General features: G+C 46.7%; 1 protein-coding gene across 3 annotated transcripts; it reads right to left on the bottom strand.

Annotated features, from left to right (window-relative positions):
- Window positions 1-707: 707 nt before the first annotated feature.
- Window positions 708-23,503, bottom strand: RELB (RELB proto-oncogene, NF-kB subunit). 3 transcript variants are annotated; one of them, XM_081962551.1, is made up of 12 exons: window positions 23,190-23,503; window positions 20,915-21,004; window positions 20,297-20,354; window positions 17,216-17,736; window positions 15,838-15,995; window positions 14,252-14,343; window positions 13,083-13,214; window positions 10,446-10,550; window positions 9,671-9,886; window positions 8,217-8,285; window positions 5,948-6,025; window positions 708-4,047 (listed from the first exon to the last, which is right to left on the bottom strand). In XM_081962551.1, the coding sequence occupies exons 3-12, from the start codon at window positions 20,319-20,321 to the stop codon at window positions 3,701-3,703; spliced, it is 1,743 nt and encodes a 580-aa protein (XP_081818677.1). In that variant the 5' UTR covers window positions 20,322-20,354; window positions 20,915-21,004; window positions 23,190-23,503; the 3' UTR covers window positions 708-3,700. The 3 variants fall into 3 exon arrangements, with proteins under 3 accessions (XP_081818677.1, XP_081818675.1, XP_081818676.1); XM_081962549.1 differs by lacking the exons at window positions 20,297-20,354; window positions 20,915-21,004; window positions 23,190-23,503 and having other exon boundaries at window positions 17,216-18,085; XM_081962550.1 differs by lacking the exons at window positions 8,217-8,285; window positions 20,297-20,354; window positions 20,915-21,004; window positions 23,190-23,503 and having other exon boundaries at window positions 17,216-18,087.
- Window positions 23,504-25,196: the final 1,693 nt, after the last annotated feature.

Here is a 25,196-nt window from a genome sequence, read left to right as displayed (position 1 = left end):
TTGGCTGAATTGGGGATTTGAATCATTCGTCTGAAAACATGTCAGATGTCTCCACCTGGTGCTTTCCCAGTGTGTTAAGTCAAGCATGACAACATTAAGATGTGTGGACTTCAACTCCCAGAATTCTCCAGCCTGGGGAATTTCCCAGAATTCCAACTCCCCATCAGAAGTTTTGTGACCTCCAAAATGTAAAATTCCAACCTTGGAGCTACAGATACAAGTAGCCCTTGACTTATCACAGTTCATTTAGTGACCGAAGGCACTGAGAAAAGTGACTTATGACCATTTTTCATACTTGTGACTGTTGCGGCATCCCCGTGGTCACACAATTAAAATTCAAACGCTTGGCGAAGGACTCATATTATGACGGCCGCCGCATCCCGGGGTCACATGATCCACTTTTGCGACCAGCAAAGTCAATTGGGAAGCCGGGTTCACTTAACGACCCGTGTTATTAACTTAACAAGCGCCGTGATTCACATAACAACTGTGGCAAGAAATCTCACTTGATATTCTCGTTTAGCAGCAGATATTTTGGGCTCAGTTGTGGTCATAAATCGGGGTGTTCCCTATATAACAAAAAAAAAAAAATCTGCGCGCTGTCATCTAAAAAAAAAGATCGCTTCCATCCAAAAATAAAACACCCTGTTTTGAAAAGAGGGAAGAAAGATAGTTAAGAATACAAAAAGAATGATCGCACACAGAAGTCGGCAGATAAATCTTTGTAATTTCTCCAGGTAGTAAGCATCTCAAAAACACAAATTTAAACCTTTTTGAAAAACTACTGTTAGAGAGATTAGCTTGGTGGCTCAACCCCATATGAAAACAGATTAATGGATACAAGTTCATCCTCGACTTACGACTCCGTGGGGACCAGTTTGTTAAGTGAGTCACAGCCGATTTTACGACGTTTTTTTGTCACGATTGTTAAGTGAAACAGTGCCATCTTTAAGTGAATCTGGCTTCCGCCAGTGAGTTTGCTTGTCAGAATCCAGCTGGGAAGGTTGCAAGTAGCAATTCCATAACTGTGGCCTTACTCCCAAGTTGACCCCTGTTCTTTAGCTGTTTTCTGGCTACTCTGTGCATGCGCACACTGGGAACAGGCTCCAGCTGTTCCTCTGCCTCACTGATGTCTGATTCCGAAGGCAGCTGATAACTGGCATACGGCTCTGGCCCCCTCTCTGCCTCCGACACAGAGCCCTCATCCGAGCCTTCCCCAGACTCCAGGACTGGCCCAGGTTCCTCCCCAACCTCCTCACTGTCCGAATCTGCTGCCAGCTCCTCTGGTGGGCCACAAGACTGACAAGCATTTGTTAGTGATTGTTCAAAATTTAAAATTCAGAGTCGTGGCAATGGGCATCTACAGGGATTCCTTCATTTACAACCGTTCTTTGAGCGACCGTTCAAGTTACAACGGCACTGGGAAAAGTGATGTTATGACCGTTTTTCACACTTAATGACCACTGCAGCCTGTTGCCGATCACGTCATCAAAATTCAGATGCTTGAGAACTGACTCATATTTTATTACCATGGCTGTGTCCCAAAGTCATGTGACTTACAACCACTCATTTAATGACCATTCAAAGTTACAAACAGCACTGGGGGGGGGAGTGACTTACAACTTTTCACACTTAACGACCATTGCAGCCTCCCCGTAGCCACGTGATCAAAATTCAGACACTCGGCAACTGGTTCATACTTAACAACCGTTGCCGTGTCTCAAGGTCATGCGATTTCCCTTTTGCAGCCTTCTGATCGGCCGAGTCAATGGGGAAGTCAGATTCCCTTACAATGTCCAACAACGGCAGGGATTCACTTAACAGCCATGGCGAGCAAGGTCGTAAAATGGGGCAAAACTCCTTTGTCCTCCTTAGCGACAGAAACTTTGGGCTCAACTGTGTGGTCGTTAAGCCGAGGACTACCCACACTCACGGGCTTTTTGGAAGTAAGTTAAGGCACAATGGAATATTGTCTCCTGCATTTTGATGATGATATTCAGCCCCAATTGATTGTGAACTGAAGTCCTCTGTGTGAATATCAGGAACCACCCCTTATAACCAAGGATGTTGTGATGGGAAGCTCTGACAGGCCCCCATATAGGTATCCTAATGTCCCACTGGCTACATCTGGCCATATGTTTAGGCAAAGGCATCCAGGAAAGTCACAATAAGTCACCTACATCATGGCTTCATCAGTGCGATTACATCATGATGACATATAATGCCATCTGAGAGCTGCGCTGGCGCAGTAGTTAGGATGCCGTATTGCAGGCTAAATTCTGCTGACTGCCAGCGGACACTGCAGTTTGGCAGTTCGATTCTCACCGGCTCAAGGTTGACTCAGCCTTCCATCCTTCCGAGGTGGGTCAAATGAGGACCAGGATTGTTGGGAGGTAAGAGGCTGACTCTAAACCGTTTCGAGAGGGCTGTAAAAGCACTATAAAGCGGTATATAAGTCTAAGTGCTATTGCTGTACTGGCCGTGATGGCGCAATGGTTAGAATGCAGCATTGTAGGCAAACTCTGCCCATTGCCAAGAGTTCGATCCTGACCGACTCAAGGTGGGACTCAGCCTTCTCTCCTTCCACGGTCGGTAAAATGAGGACCTGGATTGTTGGGGAGGGGAATATGCTGACTCTGTAAACCGCTTAGAAAGGGCTGTAAAGCACTGTGAAGCGGTATATAAGTCTAAGTGCTATTGCTATTATGCCATGTGTGCGGAAACTGTTAAAAGAGGCCAAACCCCCAAAATATTCAACAAGTGATTTGGATTAACTGTCCTGGGGGTATGGAAGGGTGACCCCCGTCATTTGTGCATGGCTCAAAGGCACTTATATGGGGATTTTTTTTGTTTACATGTGGGTGTACACACATTTTAAGAAATAAGTCAGTGACTGATACACACATTGCATGAAAAAAGTGGCGTGCATAACTGATTTCTTCGACCAACCAACCTCAGTCGTGTTTTGACATCATGCTAAGCCCTAAAATACAGGTAGTCTTCAACGTACGACCGTGTTTCGCTAAATGACCCTTGCAGCATTCCCAGTAGTCACATCATCAAAATTCAGACGCTGGGCAACTGACTCATATTTATGCCCGTCGCACTGTCCCCGGGAGTCACATGATCCCCTTTTGCGACCTTCCGACAAGCCAAGTCAAAGGGGGGGGGGGGAGAGCTACATTCACTTAACAACCGTGTGACTAACTTAACAACTGCAGGGATTCACTTAATGACAGTGGCAAGAAAGATCATAAAATGGAGCAAAACCAATGTAACAAATGTCTCCCTTGCAGCCACAGACATTTGGGGCTCAGTTGCGGTCGTAAGTCGAGGACTACCTGTATTATTTTTCAACCTAGGTTCGTGCATCACACTAAGCCCAACGCCAGGAAACCATCCTGCAGCTTCGCGGAAACCCATCCAGTTCTTGCTGCTCGGAGTTTACGCGCTGTGAGAATCAAGGAAGAGAAAACAGGAAGCGCGCGCAGAGAATCTTTCCCGCCTAAGGATGCACTTTCTCTTCCATTATTCCACGATGAACGCCATCTTTTCCCCTTCCATGTTTTTTTCACGTCATCTTCTCCCACGGAGGGCCGTCCCGCAGAGATTACTACCAGGTTTTTCCCTCCTCCGGTTGTCAGCGAGAAATAAATCTTTTGTTGGTTTCTCCCAAAATGGAGAGACTAGGGCCGTTCCATCACGCGTCTGCAGGGTTCTCCATTTCTAGATCTCCTTCCTCGTCTTTGTACTGGCTGGGGAACATGCTGCTTCCCACCAAGGTCGCCACACCTTCGGGCTCAGGGTCCTCGGGCAGCGCCAGAGGGATGGTGATGCCCGAATGGACCGAATAAGCATCAAGCAAGAATTCCTGCTCTGCTCTCTCTGCGTAGTTCGTAGCAGAGGGCAGGACTACGTCGCTCAAGCTGGGGCCGCTGTAAGGTGAAAATCCGGAAAACCGACCAAATTCCTCATAGAGATCCGGCAGCATGATACGTTCCATGCTGGGCAGGAAACCCCGGTCTTCCGGAGACGACAAGGAGAAGTCTGGAAAACGAAACGAAATGTGTGAGTAAGAATCGGGGTTTAGCGAGGCAGAGATCGCTTAGCAATTCCGGTGTGCCTTCCTTTAAAATCAGTGCTGCAATGATACAGGTAATCCTCGACTTATGACCACAATTAAGCCCCCACTTTCCGTTGCTGCATGAGACCATTCTTAAGTGAGTTTTGCCCCCATTTTACGAGCTTTCTTGCCGTAGTTGTTAAGTGAATCACTGCAGTTGTTAAGTTAGGAAGACAGTTGTTAAGCGAATCTGGCTTCCCCGTAGACTTTGCTGGTCAGATGGTCGTAAAAGGGGATCACACGATCCCGGGACACGGCAACAGGCATAAGAACATGCCAGTTGCCAAGCCTCTGAATTTTGACCATGCAATCGTATGGATGCTGCAAGCGGTCATAAGCCTGAAAAATGGTTGTAAATCACATTTTGCAGTGTCGTCGTAACTTTGAATGGTCGCTGAACGAAGCAATTGTAAGTTGAGGGCTACCTATATTATTAAAACTCTTCTGTTGGTCTATTTATAACCTCCAGTTGGGCAAAAGGATGGCTCATAGGCAGTGGTGGGTTGCTAACCAGTTTACTACTGGTTTGCTCATACTCATGCGAGCACTTGTACGTTCCTACCGGTTCGGACTGGTTCGACGAAACCGATAGTGTTCGAACGGCCTGGGTCGCTGGAACCGGCAGCAACCCAGGCCTGCCACACCTCCAGTTCTCCTACACCGGCACCATCTTGAATTTCGATTCTGTGCATGCGAAGAACAAGATTCATTGCACAAATTGATTTTTTTTTCACTTGTTAACATTCTGCGCATGCGCAGACCTTTTTATGCAAAAAATTTGCATGCACCGAACCAGCAATAATGGCAGCAACAATCCACCCCTGGCGCGCATAACACTTCTGAGCATGCACAGAAGCGTCCGGGGTAGGTGGGTGGAGCGTCCCACCACCACTACCAGTTCAGCCGAACTAGAACCAACCCACCTCTGCTCGTAGGGCAACAATTTTTGAATCAACATACAATGATACAATACAATAGCAGAGTTGGAAGGGACCTTGGAGGTCTTCTAGTCCAACCCACTGCTAGGCAGGAAACCCTATACCGTTTCAGACAAATGGCTATCCAACATCTTCTTAAAGACTTCCAGTGTTGGGGCATTCACAACCTCTGGAGGCAACTTCTGTTCCACTGATTCATTGTTCTCACTGTCAGGAAATTTCTCCTCAGTTCTAAGTTGCTTCTCTCCTTGATTAGTTTCCACCCATTGCTTCTTGTTCTGCCCTCAGGTGCCTTGGAGAATAGTTTGACTCCCTCTTCTTTGGGGCAGCCCCTTTTACACACGATATATGGGTGAGGCATTGGTAACATTACCATGGCCACTAGTCCCTTTTTATCTTCTGCTGCTTGGAGAAGATCCACTCGCGAAAGATTTATGGCGACAACTTTATTGCCTTCTACCTATATTACAAGAATCTCCCTTGCCTTCCCTTGGCAGCAACCAGATAAGGTTCTATGGAACTAAGTGGGAGTTAGGCTCATGCCTCTTGCGGCTGCCCAAAGATTCAAGGCTAGTTCCCTGCTTGACCCCTCCTTCCAATCTGGCTGGGATGTTTCCCAACATCTCTCCAGCCCATGAATGTGACTCTTCCTAGGGATCGTGGAGCACTTCGACTCAACCCTGGAGGAAGGTCTTCAGATAGTTCTAATGCAGGCTTTCCCAACCTTGACCCCTTCCAAATGTGTAGGCCTCAAACTCCCAGAGTTCTCATCCATGGCTATGTTGACTAGGGAATTCTGGGATCTGAAGTCCACGGAAATGCTCGTGGTTAGGAGACAGCCTTTGCTAGTGTGGGGCTGAGAGACAGGGGGTTATGACATTCTGACCTGCTGAAGGAGTCAAGTTGAAATGGTCCAGATAGTCAGGCTTCTTCTTCTTCCTTTTTGCTTCAATTCCGTGAGGATCTGGAAAAGCAAAGAGGACATTAACACCTGGCCATGGAGGTCAGGTTTTCCCAGGTAAGCCCCAAGCCCGCCGACTCGGATCTAGGAACACCTTCATGGCAAGAACAAACATTCTTGGAGGTACGCAAGAAGAAAACCCAATTAAAAGACGGAGGACCATCAAGCTAGGAATAACACTAAACAAGGACCTGTGTCAGCGTTCCAAGAAATGCAGCCATTTCAAAGCAGAACTCCGAGGCAGGTTGATTCCTCAAAGAACAAGTTTATTTGGGAACACCATCTTGGCATTTCCATCAAACACCATCTTGGCATTTCCATCAAACTGGTGGAAAGCCACTTCTGAATATTCCCGCGCTTTCCACAACCTTAAAGGTAAACGTTTCCGGTCTTCTCACAACAGTAAATCACATTGTCCAATCTGGATATTAGCTGGTTGCCTGGTTACATCTCTCCTCCTCCTCCTCTGGCCAGCCAGCTGTTGGGATGTCTCTGTCTCACCAGAGAGCTATGGTGTTTTGTCTACCAAGCCCCCCTCTATCACTGACCCCCTTCAGCTCCACGCTGTGTCAGCCCTGAAAAAAGCAACGGCCGCATCGGAGTCGGCTTCAGGCCTGACAACCTGGCTGAAGGATCCAACCTCCCTTATACTACTAGGAAGACCCTGAATAGGTTGAGGGTTAGTGTCTAAGCATAAGACCAATATGCTCTTAAGCAGGGAACATTCTACCACATGTGGTGGACCTGCTCCAAGGTTAGAAAATACTGGCATAAGATAAGAAAGTGGCTGGAAGAGATAACTGAGCAGAGGATAGAGTTGAAGCCGGAATTGTTCCTCCTGGGAATCTTTGATGGGAAAGTGGAGAAAAAATTACAATACAGAATACTACACATATTATTATTATTTTTTTATAGGTGGATGGAGGAAAGAAATAAGAATCCTAGGCGATAAATAAGTAGAATGTGGTAGTTCTTACAGATTGTTGTCGGTGTTAAAATGTTTATTTATTGGATAATATAAATACGAATGATTCTGGATAAAAGTACTTTCAAACAAATGCAGTTAAAGGAGAATGTTGGTACACTCTTTGATTTAAAATGCACAATTCAATTTGAATGAAGTATAAAGAATGATTGTAGTAATGCACGGAATTTAATTGTAACCAATTGACATGCTAGCTGGAAGACGTATTGAAGAGTGTTTTGTGTGTGTGTTATCTGTCTAATTAAAACAATAAAAAAAAATACTACACATATTAACCGCAAGTAGAATCGTTTTAGCACAGAATTGGAAACAAAACGGATACTCCTCCAGGCCCAATTATAAGAAGGAAAATCTATGAACGTGCAGAAATGGATAGACTGTCTATGGAAATGAAGGAGAGAGAAGAAATCGAGTACTATCGAATCTGGAATAGATGGCATTCCTGGCTTGAGAGTAAACGTAAAACTTAAGACACAAACGGTAAAAGCATAATATGTAGAGTGTATTTAAAAAAGGATATAACTTAGGATAGTGATAGAGAGATAGAATCTTTTGTAAATAGGATTGTTACGAAAGATATGGATACCATATGAAAAAGCTGTTATAAGTGTAAATTTGTCTTTTGTGTTTTGTCTTTTAAATGTTAGAAAATTCAATAAATACTATTTTTTTTTTAAAAAAAGACCAATATGCTCAAGTGCAGGCTTTTACAGGATTACAACAAGCTATGTGAATGCAGAGAGATGCAGAGCCCGTCCTATCTGCTGCTATGTCAGCTATTACCAGAAATGACTTATTTTTGGCCAACGACAAAGCCAAGAAGAAGGTGGCGGCTTCATTTTGGCAGGCTAAAATTGGATCTGGATACCGATGAAAAAGAAAAAAAAGAAAAAACAAGAACAGCTTATTCCTGTCAAACACCAGGGAAATCAGGAGATTCTGGAGTACAAGTGAGTGTAAAGATTTATTGCCAGCTTAAGCTCTCTACAAGAATCTGGCCAACTGGTGGTTAAGGGAAAACGAGCGGGGGATAAGTGAGGCATTCAAGGTAGGCTGGATTTATATCTTTTGTGGGCTCGCAGGGACTCGTGAGTGATGACATGTTTGACTCCTCCCTCGGGCTCAGCCTGATCATCTCCTACAATCCGGTTTCTACCGGCACAACGTTGCACTGTTTTTACATACACCTCCATCCCAAAGGATACATACCTGGACCAGAAAGTTCTTCCAGGACATCAGGCATACCTTGCTTCCGTTTTTTGTTGACCCGGTATGTATCTGTGTAAAGAAAGAGCTATTCATTGATTCTGAGATATCCGACTCAGGGTTCAAACACAGGAAGAAAGGAAAAGTAGCTTAAGCTCTTAAGATACAGGGAGTCCTCCATTTATGATCACAAGTGGGACTGGAATTTCCACTGTCGTCGTTAAATGAGTGATGCCAAATTTTGCGACCTTTTTGCCATGGTCATTAAGAGAATCATATGGTCATTAAGTAAATCTGGTCTTAAATCACTTTTTGCAGCGATGTTATAACTTCGAACAGTCGCTAAACGAACGGTTGTAAGTCAAGGAGTACTCGCACACATAATCCTTGCCTTAGGACCACAAACGAGCCCAAAACATCCATCGCTAAGCAGGACAATTGTGAAGTGAGTTGTGCCCCATTTTACCACCTTTCTTGCCACTGTTGTTAAGCAGATCATCGCCGTTGCTAAGTTAGTCACAGGGTGGTTAAGTGAATCCGATTCCCCATCGACTTGGCTTGTCAGAAGGTTGCAAAAAGGGGATCACGAGACCCTGGCAACCGTTATAAATACGAGCCAGTTGACAAGCCTTCAATATACAATAGCAGAGTTGGAAGGGACCTTGGAGGTCTTCTAGTCCAACCCCCTGCCTAGGCAGGAAACCCCATACCGTTTCAGACAAATAGCTATCCAACATCTTCTCAAAGACTTCCAGTGTTGGGGCATTCACAACTTCTGGAGGCAAGCTGATTTAATTAATTAATTAAAATTAATCCACTGATTAATTGTTCTAACTGTCAGGAAATTTCTCCTCAGTTCCAAGCTGCTTCTCTCCCTGATTAGCTTCCACACATTGCTTCTTGTTCTACACTCAGGTGCCTTGGAGAATAGCTTGACTCCCTCTTCTTTGTGGCAACCCCTGAGATATTGGAAGACTGCTATCATGTCTCCCCTACTCCTTCTTTCTCTTAAGCTAGACATACCCAGTTCCTGCAACCGTTCTTCACATGTTTTAGTCTCCAGTCCCCTAATCCTCTTTGTTGCTCTTCTCTGCACTCTTTCTAGAGTCTCCACATCTTTTCTACATCGTGGCGACCAAAACTGGATGCCGTATTCCAAGTGTGGCCTTATCAAGGCATCATAAAGTGGTATTAACACTTTACCTGATCTTGATTCTAACCCTCTATTTATGCAGCCTAGAACTGTGTTGGCTTTTTTGGCAGCTGCTGCATACGGCTGGCTCCTAGTTAAATGGTTGTCCACTAGGACTCCAAATTTTGATGATGTGACAGTATGGATGCCGTAAAGGACGTAAGTGTGAAAAACGGTCATGAGTCACTTTTTTCAGAGCCGTTGTAGCTTCACACCGTCACTAAATGAATGGTGTAATAGACAGCTTCTCCAACGCCTGTCTCACCTGTGTCTTTGGGCAGGTAGGTGAAGGGGAACGGTTCGCTGGAAACGCTGTCCGTCAAGCGACGCAGGTACACCTCCACTTCCACGGGCTCCAGGATGTCCAGGTGTTGGTAAGGGGGGGTCTTGAAGACAATGGCAATCTGCCGATGGACATCCGCTTGGGAAAAATCAGCTCTGCCCTCCCAAGCGTCTTTCCGGAAAACGACGGAAATGTCTTCTGCCAAGTAAAGATGGTGAAGCAACAATTAGGATGGTTGGGAACCAAATTCAAGGAATCTAAATTCTCCTGCCTGGACAGAAAGTTTGGGAACTAGGCAGTGGAAGAGGGTAGAGATGGAGAGAAACGCCTGGATTGAACAGCCAAAAAATAGACGCTTACACTTATGACTGTTGCACAATCCCCATGATCACATGATTAAAATTCATTTAGCAACGGATTCGCATTTACGACCGCTGCAGCCTCATAATATGATCCCCATTGGCAACCTTCTGACGAGCAGAATCAATAGGGAAGCCAGGTTCACTTAACAGCCGTGTGACTAATTTAACCCCTGTGCTGAGTCACTTAACAACGGCTGCAAGAAAGGTTGTGAAATGGGGCAATATTCACTTAAGAACTGTCTCGTTTCTGAGGCGCAAATGTGGTCGTAAGTCGAGGACTATCTGTACTTATCATTCTGGGCCTAAATAGAACTATAGAGGGGACCTAATTTGATCAAATTAGTAGAATGGGGGTGTGTGTGTAAGACCCCTGGTGTTCCCCCCACCCCAAGTACCTTTCTGGACTTTGTCACACAGCAGATAAAATTCTTCACCGCCAGTGCAGGTCCCATGTTCTTTGTTCATCCGGTAGATTTTGAGCTCCGACGTGTTTGTGGATTCTGTGCAGGCAGAAAGCGAAGGGATTTTTTAAAAAAATTCCCACTTTGCATAAGTAGATGCCTTGCAAATGAAGGAGAATAAACCTATCCCAAGGTCATATTGCAGGATCCAATCTGAGTCAGTCACAGGGGAGTAGAGTAGAGTAGAGTAGAGTAGGAGTAGGGTAGAATAGAGTACAGAATAGAATAGAATAGAATAGAATAGAATAGAATAGAATAGAATAGAATAGAATAGAATAGAATAGAATAGAATAGAAAACAGAATGGAATGGAATAGGGTAGGATAGGATAAGAATAGAACAGGGAATAGAATTAGGAATAGAATTAGGAATAGGAATAGGAATAGGAATAGGAATAGGAATAGGAATAGGAATAGAATAGAATAGAATAGAATACTTTATTGGCCAAGTGTGAGTTTTTGGACTCTGGGAACATCCATGGAGATTCTCAGTCATCCAGGTGTCTCAAAGGTGCTTTTTGAAAAGGCAGTCTTGGACTCTGTTTCTTTTTTCCTTTGAGGGAGAAGAAGACATTTCGCTTCTCATCCAAGAAACTTCCTCAGTTCTGCCTGGATGATGTCAAAATAAATCCTTTCGTCCCCCCGCTTCCATCCAGCCAGAACTGAGGAAACTTCTTGGATGAGAAGCGAAATGTCTTCTTTTTCCTCAAAGGATAAAAAATTCAGTCCACTTGTCTTTTGAAAAAGCACCTTTTTCTGCAGCCAAGAAATTAAAAGACGCTTGCTCCTGGGGAAGGAAAGCTATGGCAAATCTAGACAGCAGACTAAAAAGCAGAGACATCACCCTGCCAACCAAAGTGGGTATAGTCAAGGCTCTGGTTTTCCCAGTTGCAATGGATGGCTGCGAAAGTTGGACCATAAGGAAGGCTGAGCACCGAAGAATTGAGGCCTTTGAATTCTGGTGCTGGAGAAGACTCCTGCATTGAATCCCTTGGACTGCAAAGTGATCAAACCGGTCAGTCCTAGAGGAGATCCACCCTGACTGCTCTTTAGAAGGCCAGATCCTGAAGAGGAAACTCAAATCCTTTGGCCACCTAATGAGAAGGAAGGACTCCCCGGAGAAGAGCCTCATGCTGGGTAAGATAGAGGGCAAAAGAAGAAAGGGACGGCAGAGAAGGAGGTGGCTGGATGGAGTCACCAAAGCAGTCGGTGTCAGCTTAAATGGACTCCAGAGGATGGTAGAGGACAGGAAGGCCTGGAGGAACGCTGTCCATGGGGTTGCGATGGGTCAGACACAACTTCACAACTAACAACAGCATGTGTCCTAAAGGTTTGGGGCGAATGAGCAATTCAGATTGGATCCTGCAGGTGTCTTGTTGCTTCTCAACTTCCCCATCCACTTCCTCCATCTTTACACACACACACACACAAACACACACACACCTCAACCGGACTCCACGTCAGGGAAATGCTGGTTTGCAGATAACACTACACAATTTTCAGTACATACCCAAACACACCCAGGAGCAACAAAACCTATTCTAATGTCTAGGGTGATTTCATGGAGGGACAGGGGAGGATAACCGCAAAAAACATAAAAATAAAATCCCACCACAATTGTGTGACTGACGATGCACAAAGTTTCTTTTTCATGGACCACCGGATAACAAATACCATACCAAACTTGGCAGGTTTTTTTTTTTCCATAACGCATTTTTCACTAGAAAGAAAAAGGCTATTTTCACGGCTTGCAGTTCTGTTTTCTATTTTCTGTTTCAAAACCAAATCACTAAAAACAGCCCTTTCTAAGACCACATTTCCTGATGGGTTTTTTTTAGGGTATGTGCACTCTGCAGAAAACATCAGATTTCCCCCAAAGCAATAAATAAGGGCCCCGCAAACAGCATTGCCTTCCTAACTTCTGGCAACTTCAAAATTTATTTCTAACTTGCCCTTAGTTTTTTCCTTCCTTCCTTCCTTCCTTCCTTCCTTCCTTCCTTTCCACCCTCCTTCCCTCCCTCCCTTTCTTTCCTTGCTTCCTTCCTTCATCTCTCCCTGCTTCCCTTTCCTTACTCCCTCTATCCATCCATCCATCCATCCCTTCTTTCCTTTCCTCCCTGTCATCCTTTCCTTATGGCCGCTCTTTTCCTTCCTTCCTTCCTTCCTTCCTTTCACCCTCCTTCCGTCCCTCCCTTTCCTTACTCCCTCTATCCCTCTATCCCTCTCTCCCTTCCTTCCTCCCTGTCATCCTTTCCTTATGGCCTCTCTTTTCCTTCCTTCCTTCCTTCCTTCCTTCCTTCCTTCCTTCCCCCCTCCCTTTCTTTCTTTCCTTGCTTCCTCCCTCCCTCTCTCCCTGCCTCCCTTTCCTTATTCCCTCTATCCATCCATCCATCCATCCCTTCCCTCCTTCCTTCCTTCCTTCCTGTCACCCTTTCCTTACGCCCTCTCTTTTCCTCCCTCCCTCCCTTCCTTTCTTCTCCTCCCTTCCCTTCTTCTTCCCTTCCTTCCTCCCTTTCCCCAGCCTGAAATTACCCCCCCCCGGCCTCTCCCTTCTCTTTGAACTTTAAACCTACTTTTGTCAAAGATGGGCTCCGAGAGGATGGGGTTCAGATGCCACGTCTTCCCCACGGAATCCTGATAAGAGGCCTGGAAACAGATCCTCACCACATTCATGTCAACCTCTTGGTGATTCTTGAGTGAACCAGCTGCACCGGAAGAGCAAGAGAGAACAGATGAATCAAGCAGAGTCGACAGCAGAAGAGAAGTACATACTACACACTATACGTACAGGAAGAAAAAAACCAGCCCCCCAGGACAGTGGTTCTTAACCTGGGATTCATTCAGAACATCCCGGGGGAAATCGAGACATTTGTTATTGCTCGGGAGTTAAGGATCCCGCTTGGAAATGCTTGTTAAAACTGTTCACAAAAGGAGACCACATCAGGTCACAACTTAGAACAGAGGCTAAGCGATGGGTCCTAAGTTGAGGATTCCCTGTATCAGAAATGAACTTCATTGCTTTCTCCAACGTGGCTTCGCAAGACTTAATTTGGGGCAGAGAATGGAATGGAATGGGAGAATAGGAGAATAGAATAGAATAGAATAGAATAGAATAGAATAGAAGAGAAGAGAAGAGAAGAGAAGAGAAAAGAAGAGAAGAGAAAAGAAGAGAAGAGAAAAGAAGAGAGAAGGTGGGATAGGATAGGATAGGATAGGATAGGATAGGATAGGATAGGATAGGATAGGATAGAATTCAGAATAAAATTCAGAATAGAACAGAATAGGATTCAGGAGAGGATAGGATTCAGAATCGAATTCAGAATAAAATTCAGAATAGAACAGAACAGAACAGAATAGGATTCAGAATAGTATAGGAGGGGAGGGGAGAGGAGAGGAGAGAAGAGAATTCAGAATAAAATTCAGAATAAAATTCAGAATAGAACAGAACAGAATAGGATTCAGGAGAGGAGAGGAGAGGATAGAATAAAATAAAATTCAGAATAAAATTCAGAATAGAACAGAACAGAATAGGATTCAGGAGAGGAGAGGAGAGGATAGAATAAAATAAAATTCAGAATAGAATTCAGAATAGAACAGAACAGAACAGGATAGGATAGAACTTTATTGTCACTTTAAATGTACACTAATCAGCATACATTAAAATGAAAATTTGCTCCATTCCACTCTCAAAGCAACCCTTATGCATAGACCTACATACACCCACAAGAGAGTTTCTTCTCACCTTTGAAAGGGTCGATTCCAAGTTGTAGTTTCTTCTCTATGGATTCTTCTATGTCCCTCTTCTTCACACACTGGATCCCGAGGTTGTTAAAGCTACCAAGCAGAGGACAGTTTGGGATTCAAACAACAGAAGGTCCACAACGAAAGGAGGCAATTTACAAAATGCTTTTACGGGCAGTCCTCGCTTTCTGACCACAATTGACCTCAAAAGGCCCTTCGCGATGCGAGACCGGTAAGCACGTTTTGCCCCATCTTACGACCTTTCTCGCCACAGTTGCGAAGCGAGCGAAGCTGCCCTTGTTTCGGCTAGTAACCCAGTTGTAAAGTGAATCCGGCTTCCCCACTGACTTGGCTTGTCAGAAAGTCCCAAAAGGGGATCCCACGATCCCGAGACAATGCAACAGGCATAAGTACATGCCAGTTGCCAAGCCTCTGGATTTTGATCATGGGGTCGCAAGGATGCTGCAATGGTCCTCAGTCTGAAAAAAAATGGTCCTAAATCACATTTCTCAGTGCCTCTGTAACTTCGAACCATCACTGAATGAAAGGCTTGTAAGTTGAGGACTGGATCGCAGGATCCCGGGATGCTGCAACCCTCAAGCACCTGAGTTTGGATCATGTGACCACGGGGATGCTGTAACCATGATTAATGTAAAAAAAAAACTGATCCTAAGAATAGTTGTCTTCCTCATCTATTCATCTCCACCCCCTGCCTTTTATCCCCAGAGTTAGGGAGGGGCTTCACTAGCAGCGGTGGCTCTTCTGTCCCAAGGACCGGCCCATAGATTTCCACTGCTCTCCTCTCCTCTGCCTTCTGTGCATCCATGCATCAGGCACTGGACCCAGATGTTCCTCTTCTTCCTCATCAGCCACCCCCAAACCTTGTGGCTGTTGACTCTCCATCTGAAGGCTGATGGACAGCCCAAGCTCCACCTCTGTCTCTATCTCTGACAGCTCCATTCCCTCCTTCCCCCTTGGAGCTCTCAGGTTGCCTTGATGCTGACCCTGATCCCCACATCTCCTCTTCCTCCTCCTCCGGTTGGCTGCTGAAGGGACCGACAACCCACAACATCAACTTTGTGTCAGACCTGCAGCCGGTTCCTTTTAGGATCTTTGGCCTGCCACACTAATATTCTATTCTACCATGCTGTTTCATGTGTGGGGAATTGGGAGAGGGAATAGTAAGGAGTAGAATGTGATGTTGTCAAAATAAAATTCCTTTCTCGAATCCAAGGTCATCCTTTGTCTCTACACCTCTGCACCTGACCAGAACTGGATGGGTGGAACTGCCAGCATGGCAGTGGGAGATTGGACCATGGGATGGACTTCTGGGTGTGGATCATGAACTCTCAACTGAGTGGGGAAAATCGGGAAGCTTTCAGATTTGGGTTCTCCCCGATGTGCCAGCACGACTCTCTTCATAAATTGGAACTTTGAGTGATCCTTTGCCTTGGACTCTGATTTAATTCTGGATGTTATTTGGGACCCTGGCACCTTGATGGTGTGCAGGCCCCCAAATCAAGGGCCATCACCGTTTCAACACCCCGAACCTTCCTCCGCCCCAGAGACAGAGACCGAGCAATATACCTGTGCCTGGCACTGATTCGAGGCTTCAGGGTCACTTCGCAGAGCCCATTGCTGCAGTCCTTCCCTACCAGGCTGTGGGGATGGATCCGATAAGGCCAGTCCTTCCAGACCAAGCAAGCCGTCACTTTCACTTCCGGGATCCCCTCAAAGTTCTGCAGCTGGAGAAACAACCAGGTTTCAGATGCCACATCCCCCCACCCACCCACCCACCCACCCCCGCCTTCCCCGAAAAAAACTCAAGACTTATCCCCAATCTACCCTCTCTGCACAATCCATCACACTTGGAAATACAGCATCCCGTTTTGGTCACCACAATGCACAAAAGATGTTGAGGCAGTGGTGAAATCTATTTTTATGTGGCTTTGTGGTGTGTGGGTGGGGTGTGTGTGTGGGGGGGGGGTGATGTGACTGGGTGGGCGTGGCCAACTTTTTTTCACTTTCAAAGCATATTTTTCCCCTGCCGGTTCGGGCAAAAAATGCTTTAAAAAAAGTTGGGGAAAAAGAGAAAAAGCTTCAGAGGATCGCGTGGCTCAAAGGAGATCCGTGTGATCATCGGAAGCTTCCCCCCCCCCACAACACACTTTTTAAAGCATTGTTTCCCTGCCTATTCACCTGGCCCGGCAGGGAAAAAAATGCTTTAAAAAGTGGGGGGGAGGGGGTTTAAAAAGCTTCCGATGATCAGAAGCTTTTTTTTTTTTTGCTACTGGTTCGCAGAACCAACGAGAATTGTCCCTAACGGTTCAGCCAAACCAGAAGCATTTCACACCTGTGTTGAGACTCTAGAAAGAGTGCAGAGAAGAGCAACAAAGAGGATCAGGGGACTGGAGGCTAAAACAGATGAAGAACGGTTGCAGGAATTGGGTGTGTCTAGTTTAATAGAAAGAAGGACTAGTGGAGACATGAGAGAAGTCTTCCAATATCTCAGGGGTTGCCATAAGGAAGAGGGAGTCAAGCTATTCTCCAAAGCACCTGAAGGGCAGAACAAGAAGCAATGGGTGGAAACTAATCAAGGAGAGAAGCAACTTAGAACTAAGGAGAAACTTCCTGACAGTTAGAACAATTAATCAGTGGAACAGAAATTGCCTCCAGAAGTTGTGAATGCTCCAACACTGGAAGTCTTTAAGATGTTGGATAACCATTTGTCTGAAATGGTATAGGGTTTCCTGCCTAGGCAGGGGGTTGGACTAGAAGACCTCCAAGGTCCCTTCCCACTGTGTTATTCTATTCTATTCTTATTCCAACACCTGGAGGGCACAACCTGGATTTCACACACACCCTCCTAGCTTCTCCGTTCTAAGCCCCTCCTCCCCCCTATGGGCGGGGCTTGCCCTTTAACTCCACCCCTTTAACTCCACCCCTCCTGCCCACACCCGCTCACCTCAATGGTGGGCAGCGTTTTGTTGGTCTCGCTGCTCCCTTCTCCCAAAATGCTCCCGGCTGACCTCCCTTCGCACTGATACCGGAAGCGCATCCCTCGTTGTTTCGGCTGCTCGATGATCACCAGCTTGGGAGGGTCCCGCATGGCGTCATCCAGAGGTTCTAGGGCCACTGTGGCGCACCCCAAAGGGCCAGGAGCTGTCCAAGGAACATCCAAATCCCGGCTGGGGGGCAGCAGCCCTCTGGGGACCAGCTGGGGCTGCAAGGACAAGTTATTGAGGGTCCGGGACAGCTGTTGGGGGAAGGGATCCTGGGGTGAAGCCGGGGCGGGGGCCCCCGAGACCCCGTAAGTCTCCAGCCCGTTCTGCAAAAGGCTCATCCTCCCACCGCTCAGCATCTCCCCCGGCGGGGTGAAGTCGGTGCTTCTGGGAATCAACTTGGGGGGCTCGTTCAACGAAGCCCGGATCCTGGATCCTGGATCCTCAGCAAAACCATCTTCTTTAATCAGCTCATCGATGATGGCTAGAAAACGAAGAAGAGAATGGCTGGGCCAGAGCGGTTGAGACCCATTCATGCGTCCCAAGCTCTGCTTCGTTTGGCTAAGCTGCCTTGACTTTCCTTGCTTGCTATCGGCTGCCATAGAAACGGGGAGGGAGGGGGCTTGGGATATTTGGGAGGGGGAATGACTGGTGCTGGAGGAGTTATGAAGAAGGGAGTCTTGTTCCCAGCCTCTTCTGCGCATGCTGGTGGCCGGTGTTTGGATTTGGTCAAGGCCAACCGTCTCGCATACCAACGTGATGAGGCTTTTTGAAGATGCACCCCCACGTGACACCTTAAGGCAGGGGTGTCCAAACTTGGGAACTTTTAAGACTTGTGGACTTCAACTCCCAGAATTCCCCAGCCAGCATGGAACGTGGCAGAGCTTCTTCCTCTGGGCTTTGCCACGGAAGCTGACAACGAGGCAAGTGTAGGTAGGATATGTGTTGAATGGCCATTGGCGCCAGGCCCAGGGCCACCTTCCATGCCAAGGCGGAGAGCAGGGGTGTCCAAACTTGGGAACTTTAAGACTTGTGGACTTCAACTCCCAGAATTCCCCAGCCAGCCATGGCTGGCTGGGGAATTCTGGGAGTTGAAGTCCACAAGTCTTAAAGTCCACAAGTTTGGACACCCCTGCCTTAGGGAGTTGCAGATTGGACACTGGATTGGGGAAACCGGGGGGAGGGTGCGGGGTAAATGTTTGATATGTACCACATTTTTCAGAGTATAAGACGCACCAAGGTTTTGAAGAGGCAAATAAAAAAAAAGTTTTTGCACTCTGCAGACCTCCCTGTTTTTCGCAAAAACAGGCCCGTTTTTTTTCTCAAAAAAAAAAAAAAAGTCATGGATAGCCTTTAGGAGGCTTGCAGAGTGCTCCTGGGACGATGGAGGGGGGGGGGAAACAAGCAAAAACGGGCCCGTTTTTTGTAAAAAAAAAGGGGGGGCATGAATAGCCTTTAGGAAGCTTATAGAGTGCTCCTGGGAGCTGGGGGGGGGGGATTTTGTACTCATTTCTGCCCTCCCCAGCCCCAAGGAGCTCTCTGAAAGCCTCCTCAGGGCTATGCACGGCCATTTTGGTGAAGGGGGAGGGGTTTTGGGAGGCCAAAAATGCTGTATTCAGTGTATAAGACGCACCCAGATTTTCAGCCTCTTTTTTGAGGGAAAAAGGGTGCGTCTTATATTCCGAAAAATACGGTACATGTTCGGGCCTTTTTGGCTCAGATCTTGCTTTCCTTTCCGCTGCTTTCAATTCATATCTAGTAAAAGTATTTTATCTCTATTCAAATGGAGTTGAGGTTTTCCTTTCTTGGATATTGAAGGAGGCAGGCCTGACACCGGCTCCCTCTAAATCGCGGCTTGGACACCCTGGGAATCAAGATTAGACAACATGCTACACATGTTGTGGTCTGCCAGCGGGTCTGGCAGCAGATTTGGACAGTGAGGAGGTTGGGGAGGAACATGGGCCAGTCCTGGAGTCTGGGGAAGGCTCGGATGAGGGCTCTGTGTCAGAGGCAGAGAGGGGGCCAGGGCCGTCTGACAGTTATCAGCTGCCTTCGGAGTCGGACATTAGTGGGGCAGAAGAACAGCTGGAGCCTGTTCCCAGCATCTGTTAAGTGACGAATATCTCCTTACCTGTCATTTGCAGCACCCCACTACACCCCCCAGGTGCTTACCTAACTCATCTGCAAAAGAAAAAAAAGGAGAAATATTATTCTATGTGGTACTACATATTCCTTTTGTTTTCAAACATCCACATCAGCTTCCCGTTTCGCTCAGCCTTTTGACCAGATGTGAATACAGGTAGTCCTCGCCTCACAACAGTTCGTTTAGTGACCGTTCGAAGTGACAAAGGGGCTGAAAAATGTGACTTAAGACCGTTCTTCACACTTATGACTTTTGCAGTATCCCTATTATCATGTGATCAAAATTCAGATGCTTGGCAACCAACTCACTTTTATGACAGCTGCAGTGTCCTGGGAGCATGCAATCACCTTTTGCGATCCCCTAACAAGTCCACGGGGAAGCCGGATTCACTTAACGCCCGGGTGACTAACTTATCAACTGCAGGGATTCACTTAACAACGATGGCAAGACAAACTTAACAAATGTTGCCCTGAACGTCAGAAAATTTGGGCTCAATTGTCGTAAGTCGAGGACTACCTGTCCAGGAAGGCCTCCACTTATGACAGTTTATTTAGTGACTGTTCAAAGTTACAACAACACTGTAAAATGTGACTTATGACCATCAAATTTCACACGCTTGGCAACCAACTCCTATTTAGGACGGTTGCAGAGTCCCGGGGTTACGTGATCCACTTTTGCGACCATCTGATGAGCAACGTCAATGGGGAAGTCAGATTCACTTAACAACCGTGTTACTCACTTAAAAAGTGCAGCGTTTCACTTAGCAACCGTAACAAGCAAGGTCGTAAAATGGGGCCAGAATTCACTTAATGAACATTTGCACGTAGCACGGGAAATGCTGGGCTGGACTGGGGTCGTAAATCGAGGACCACCTGCAAAGCAGGATGCTGAAAATCCTTACCCGAAGTCTCTCTGGTTGGCTGCATTATGGACAGGCTAGAAGCGGCAAGCAAGGGGGCCTGTAAAGAAAAAAGAAGAATAAAACAGAGGAAGATGCTACAGGTGTTCACCCAGAATATTCAATCCTGCAATCTGGGATTTACAGATTAACAGAGTTGGAAGGGACCTTGTAGGTCATCTAGTCCAACCTCCCACCCAAGTAGGTAGACCCTACATCAGGGGTGTCAAACTCGATTTCATTGAGAACCGCATCAGGGTTGTGTTTGACCTTGGGAGGGGCAGGAGGGGTACGGCCAGGGCGGGCGTGGCCAGCTCGACATCGCTTGTGTCGGTGTCTGTGGTGGCCCAAGTGCTCTGCCAGTGAAAACAGACTCCCGAGATCCCTTTTCAGCTGGGACATCCTCCTGCAACCCTCTGCCAGTGAAAATGGAGCTTGGGAGGGCGGCACGCAGCCCTCCCGAGCTCTGTTTTGGCCGGTCCTTCGCTGTTTCCAGAGTGGCCCCACGGGCCATATCTAAGCACCACGTAGGGCAGATTCGGCCCCTGGGCCTGGGGTTTAACACCCCTGCCCTACCCCTTCCCCTTCATAAATCTGGCATAAATGACATGTGAATCTCACCTTTGGCAAGCTTTCTCCGATACTTAGCCAGAGTTTATTTGAAACCAGCTTTCTGCGTTGGCATGAACCGCTGGAGATTCATCTGACAGCCTGCAGCAAAACGAGATCTTTGTCATGCATTTATTCATTTATATCACATCTCTTACTACTTTTATAAATAACTAGCCGATAATCCAGCGTTGCCCAGGTATTTATTTATAGAGGGAAAATGTCTGGATCAAACGCAATTTCTAATGTTGGATGTTTCCCCCTTACCAGAGGAAGCCCCCTTGTGGAGTACTGTGAAGCCGTTACCATGGCGAATTCGCTGCGCTGTGCAGTAGAAGCCATTTTACAGCAGTACAGCAGAAGCCATTTGAAGGCACAACAGGCTGTATCTTAACAGACCACACACCCCAAGGGGTGTTAGGGGTGTCTTAGCCCCACAGTATTTGTTTCCAGAGGGTAAGTCATCTGTGTACCAATCTTGGTTGAAATTGCTTGAGGCGCTCCAGAGTTATGCTGGAATGAACACAGAAACACACAGAAGAAGGAGGAGGAGGAGGAGGAGGAGGAGGAGGAGGAGGAGGAGGAGGAGGAGGAGGAGGAGGAGATAGATAGGTAGGTAGGTAGGTAGGTAGGTAGGTAGGTAGGTAGGTAGGTAGGTAGATAGATAGATAGATAGATAGATAGATAGATAGATAGATAGATAGATAGATAGATAGATAGATAGATACATACATACATATATACATACATAAATACATACATACATACAGTGGATGGATGGATGGATGGATGGATGGATGGATGGATGGATGGATGGATGGATAGATAGATAGATAGATAGATAGATAGATAGATAGATAGATAGATAGATAGATAGATAGATAGATTCGGGGCATCAAAGATATCTAATGCTTTGCTTGTCAGAAGCAAATGCTAATCCCCTCACCCTGGATCCCTGCAACCATCATAAATACAAGCCAGGTTGCCAAGTGCCTAAATCTTAATCACATGACCATGGGGATGCTGCAACGGTCATAAGTGTGAGGACCCATCATACGTTACTTTTTTCAGCGCACTTGTAACTTCTAAAGGTCACCAGAGGGTTGTAAGCGGTTGTAAGTACAGGAAGTCCTCGACTTACAATGGTTCATTTAGTACCATTCAAAGTTGTAACGGCATGGGAGAAAAGTGACTTTTGGGCTCAATTGTGGTTGTAAATCAAGGACGTCCTTCACGGTAGTAAAAAATGAAAGATTAAGGACATCGGAGCAGGGTGGATTTGCAGGATATAATAAAATTTTAAAAAGGCAAGAGAACAAAGGCTTCTTATATGCAACGCACATAAAAAATCAGAGCTTTGTTCGCACCGCTGTGGCTTCCCTCCTTCCTCCTTTCGCTCATACCATACCAGAGTTGGAAGGGACCTTGGAGGTCTTCTAGTCCAACCTCCTGCTCAAGCAGGAGACCCTACACCCTTTCAGATGAATAGTTGTCCAATCTCTTCTTAAAAACTTCCAGTGTTGGGGCATTCACAACTTCTGGAGGCAACTTCTGTTCCACTGATTAATTGTTCTCACTGTCAGGAAATTTCTCCTCAGTTCTAAGTTGCTTCTCTCCTGGATTAGTTTCCACCCATGGCTTCTTGTTCTGCCCTCAGGTGCCTTGGAGAATAGTTTGACTCCCTCTTCTTTGTGGCATCCCCTGAGATATTGGAAGACTGTTATCATGTCTCCCCTAGCCCTTCTTTTCCCTAAACTAGACATACCCAGTTCCTGCAACCGTTCCTCATATATTTTAGCCTCCAGTCCCCTAATCATCCTTGTTGCTCTTCTCTGCACTCTTTCTAGAGTTTCCACATCTTTTTTTTTTACATCGTGGCAACCAAAACTGGATGCAAATAATCCAAGCGTGGCCTTATAAAGTGGAATCAAAACATAGAATACATAGAATGTGTTTGGGACGCTTGCATTTTCGGAGGCAGGAGAAGAAAAAGCAGAAGGAGTCAGGCAGGGGGAAAAGCAGCTGCTTCCAGCCCACTCTGCGATGGACCTTCGCCCACTGCACCAGGCCCAGCTGCCTTTCCCCAGCTGGGAGGGAGCCAGCGAGACCCTTAACTCAGCGGTCTGCAAACCTGGCCCCTTGAAGACTGGTGGACTTCAACTCCCAGAATTCTGGGAGTTGGAGTCCACCAATCTCAAAGTGGCCAAGTTTGGGGGACCCCTGCCCTAATGACTAAGGCCAGCTCCGGCCTGGCCACTTTCACTCTCTTCCTCTCGCCCCCGCCTACCTAGAGGAGAAGCCAGCATCCATCCCCCGGCTCCGGCTCCTTTCGCTCGGGTTGCTTTCGCTCCGGCTCCGTCCCAGCAGGCTCTTCATCCCCCGGCGGAGCCCACATTCCACGCAGAAACCCTCCCCCCGCCAAAAAAAGTGCTAATTTCGTTTTCTTCCCTCCCCCTTTCTACGTTTCCCTTTTCTTTCTTTCTTAAAAAAGAAGAGAAAGAGGGAGAGAAGTCGCTTTTAGTCCCGAAGGAGGGGGGGCGATCGCTCTTGGAATTCCCCCTGCTGGGCCGGCTGCTGCCTCCTGATTGGACGAGGCTCCCCGGTGAGGTCAGGCTTCTTGGAACGGGAAAGCCCCAGCCGAGCGGTAAGGGGGCGGGGCGGAGACCTAAAAGTGGGGGGGGGAAGTAAACTCGGGAAAGGAGGAGGAAGGGAGGGAGAACAGAGTAGATTAGAACATAAAGTAGTAATTAGAGTAGAGTAGAGTAAGTAGAGTAATTAGAGTAGAGTAGAGAGTAGAGTAATTAGAGTAGAGTGGAGAGGAGAGAGGAGAGGAGAGAGGAGAGAAGAGAATGTAGGACAGGACTCTCCCTGAGTCCCTTCGGGGAGAGGGGGCGTCTATAAATTTAATAAAATAAATAAAATAAATAAATTTAATTGGCCAAGTGTGATTGGACACACAAGGAATGTGTCCAATCACACTTGATAGTCATAGGGTACTTGGCAATGCAATTTTCCCTTCCAGAAAGCTCGAGGCTTTTATTTTCGGTTTTGCCTTCATGAGAAGGAAGCGCCTTTTCCAGTTAATGCGAATGTTTTTCCAGGCCTCGGGTTATTTGGCAAGCATCCCATGTGGATGGATCAAGCAAGGTTACAGGGAGTCCTACAGCAGCCAAAAAAACCAACGCAATCCTAAATTTTATTAACAGAGGGATATAATCAAGATCAAGTGATGTTTGAGTTTGAGTTTTATTAAATTTATATACCGCCCCCCTCTCCCCGCAGGGACTCCTCTCCCGGCAGGGATGTATTAATACCACTCTATAAAGCCTTAGTAAGGCCACACCTAGAGTACTGCATCCAGTTTTGGTCACCACGTTATAAAAAAGATGTTGAGACTCTAGAAAAAATGAAGAGAAGAGCAATGAGGATGATTAGGGGCCTGGAGGCTAAACCATACAATGAACGGCTGCAGGAACTGGGCCTGGCTAGTCTAGGGAAGAGAAGGACCAGGGGAGACATGATAGCAGTCTTCCAGTATTTGAGGGGCTGCCCCAGAGAGGAAGGGATCAAGCCATTTTCCAAAGCACCTGAAGGCCAGAAAAGGAATAATGGATGGAAACTGAAGAAGGAGTGATTCAACCTAGAAATAAGGAGAAATTTTCTGACCGTGACAGCAATCAACTGGCTTTTGACTAATATGTCGGGGTCACACTTTCAGTGGGTATGGATGCAAGATCGAAAGTTAGCAGATCCAGGTTGCAGATGTCTGGATGACCCCTAGATGGATGACATTGAGCGTACAGAAAACTAATAAAGGAGAATATTTGTAGCTCAGGATTGATACGAGGGGTCCTTGCTGCTCTCTGAGCTTCTTTTCCTGCAGCAGAGGTTTCATTACCCAAACTACGTAACACCCCCAGTCCTTTTCTTCTTCCTCCTCCTCCTCTTCTCCTTCTTCTTCTCCTTCTTCTCCACAAACCCTATTCCCTTCTAGCACTAATGATATTACTTAGTTGGGTCATGAAATGTCTGCAGGAAAACAAATAAGCTCAGAGGGCACCAAAGATGCTATAGTCCTCCTCCTCCTCTTTCCTGCAAATCCCACTCCCTTGATTCCCTGATGACATTACCTAGCTGGGTAACGAGACGTCTGCAGGAAAAGCATCCAACTCAGACAGCACCAAGCACCCCTCCCATAGAAAACTCTTGGCTCTTCTCTTACGGAGTTTTGGCTCCGAGTCTCAGATCCCTCGGGAAACCCTCGGACCCCCCTAAAAGCGGGAAAGAGGCCACC

Source organism: Natrix helvetica (genome assembly GCF_964273705.1).
Source record: "Natrix helvetica genome assembly, chromosome: 9".
In the NCBI taxonomy this organism is placed as follows: Eukaryota; Metazoa; Chordata; class Lepidosauria; order Squamata; family Natricidae; genus Natrix; species Natrix helvetica.
The sequence above is the reverse complement of the archived record's forward strand: the minus strand, read 5'-3'. Positions and strand labels throughout refer to the sequence as shown.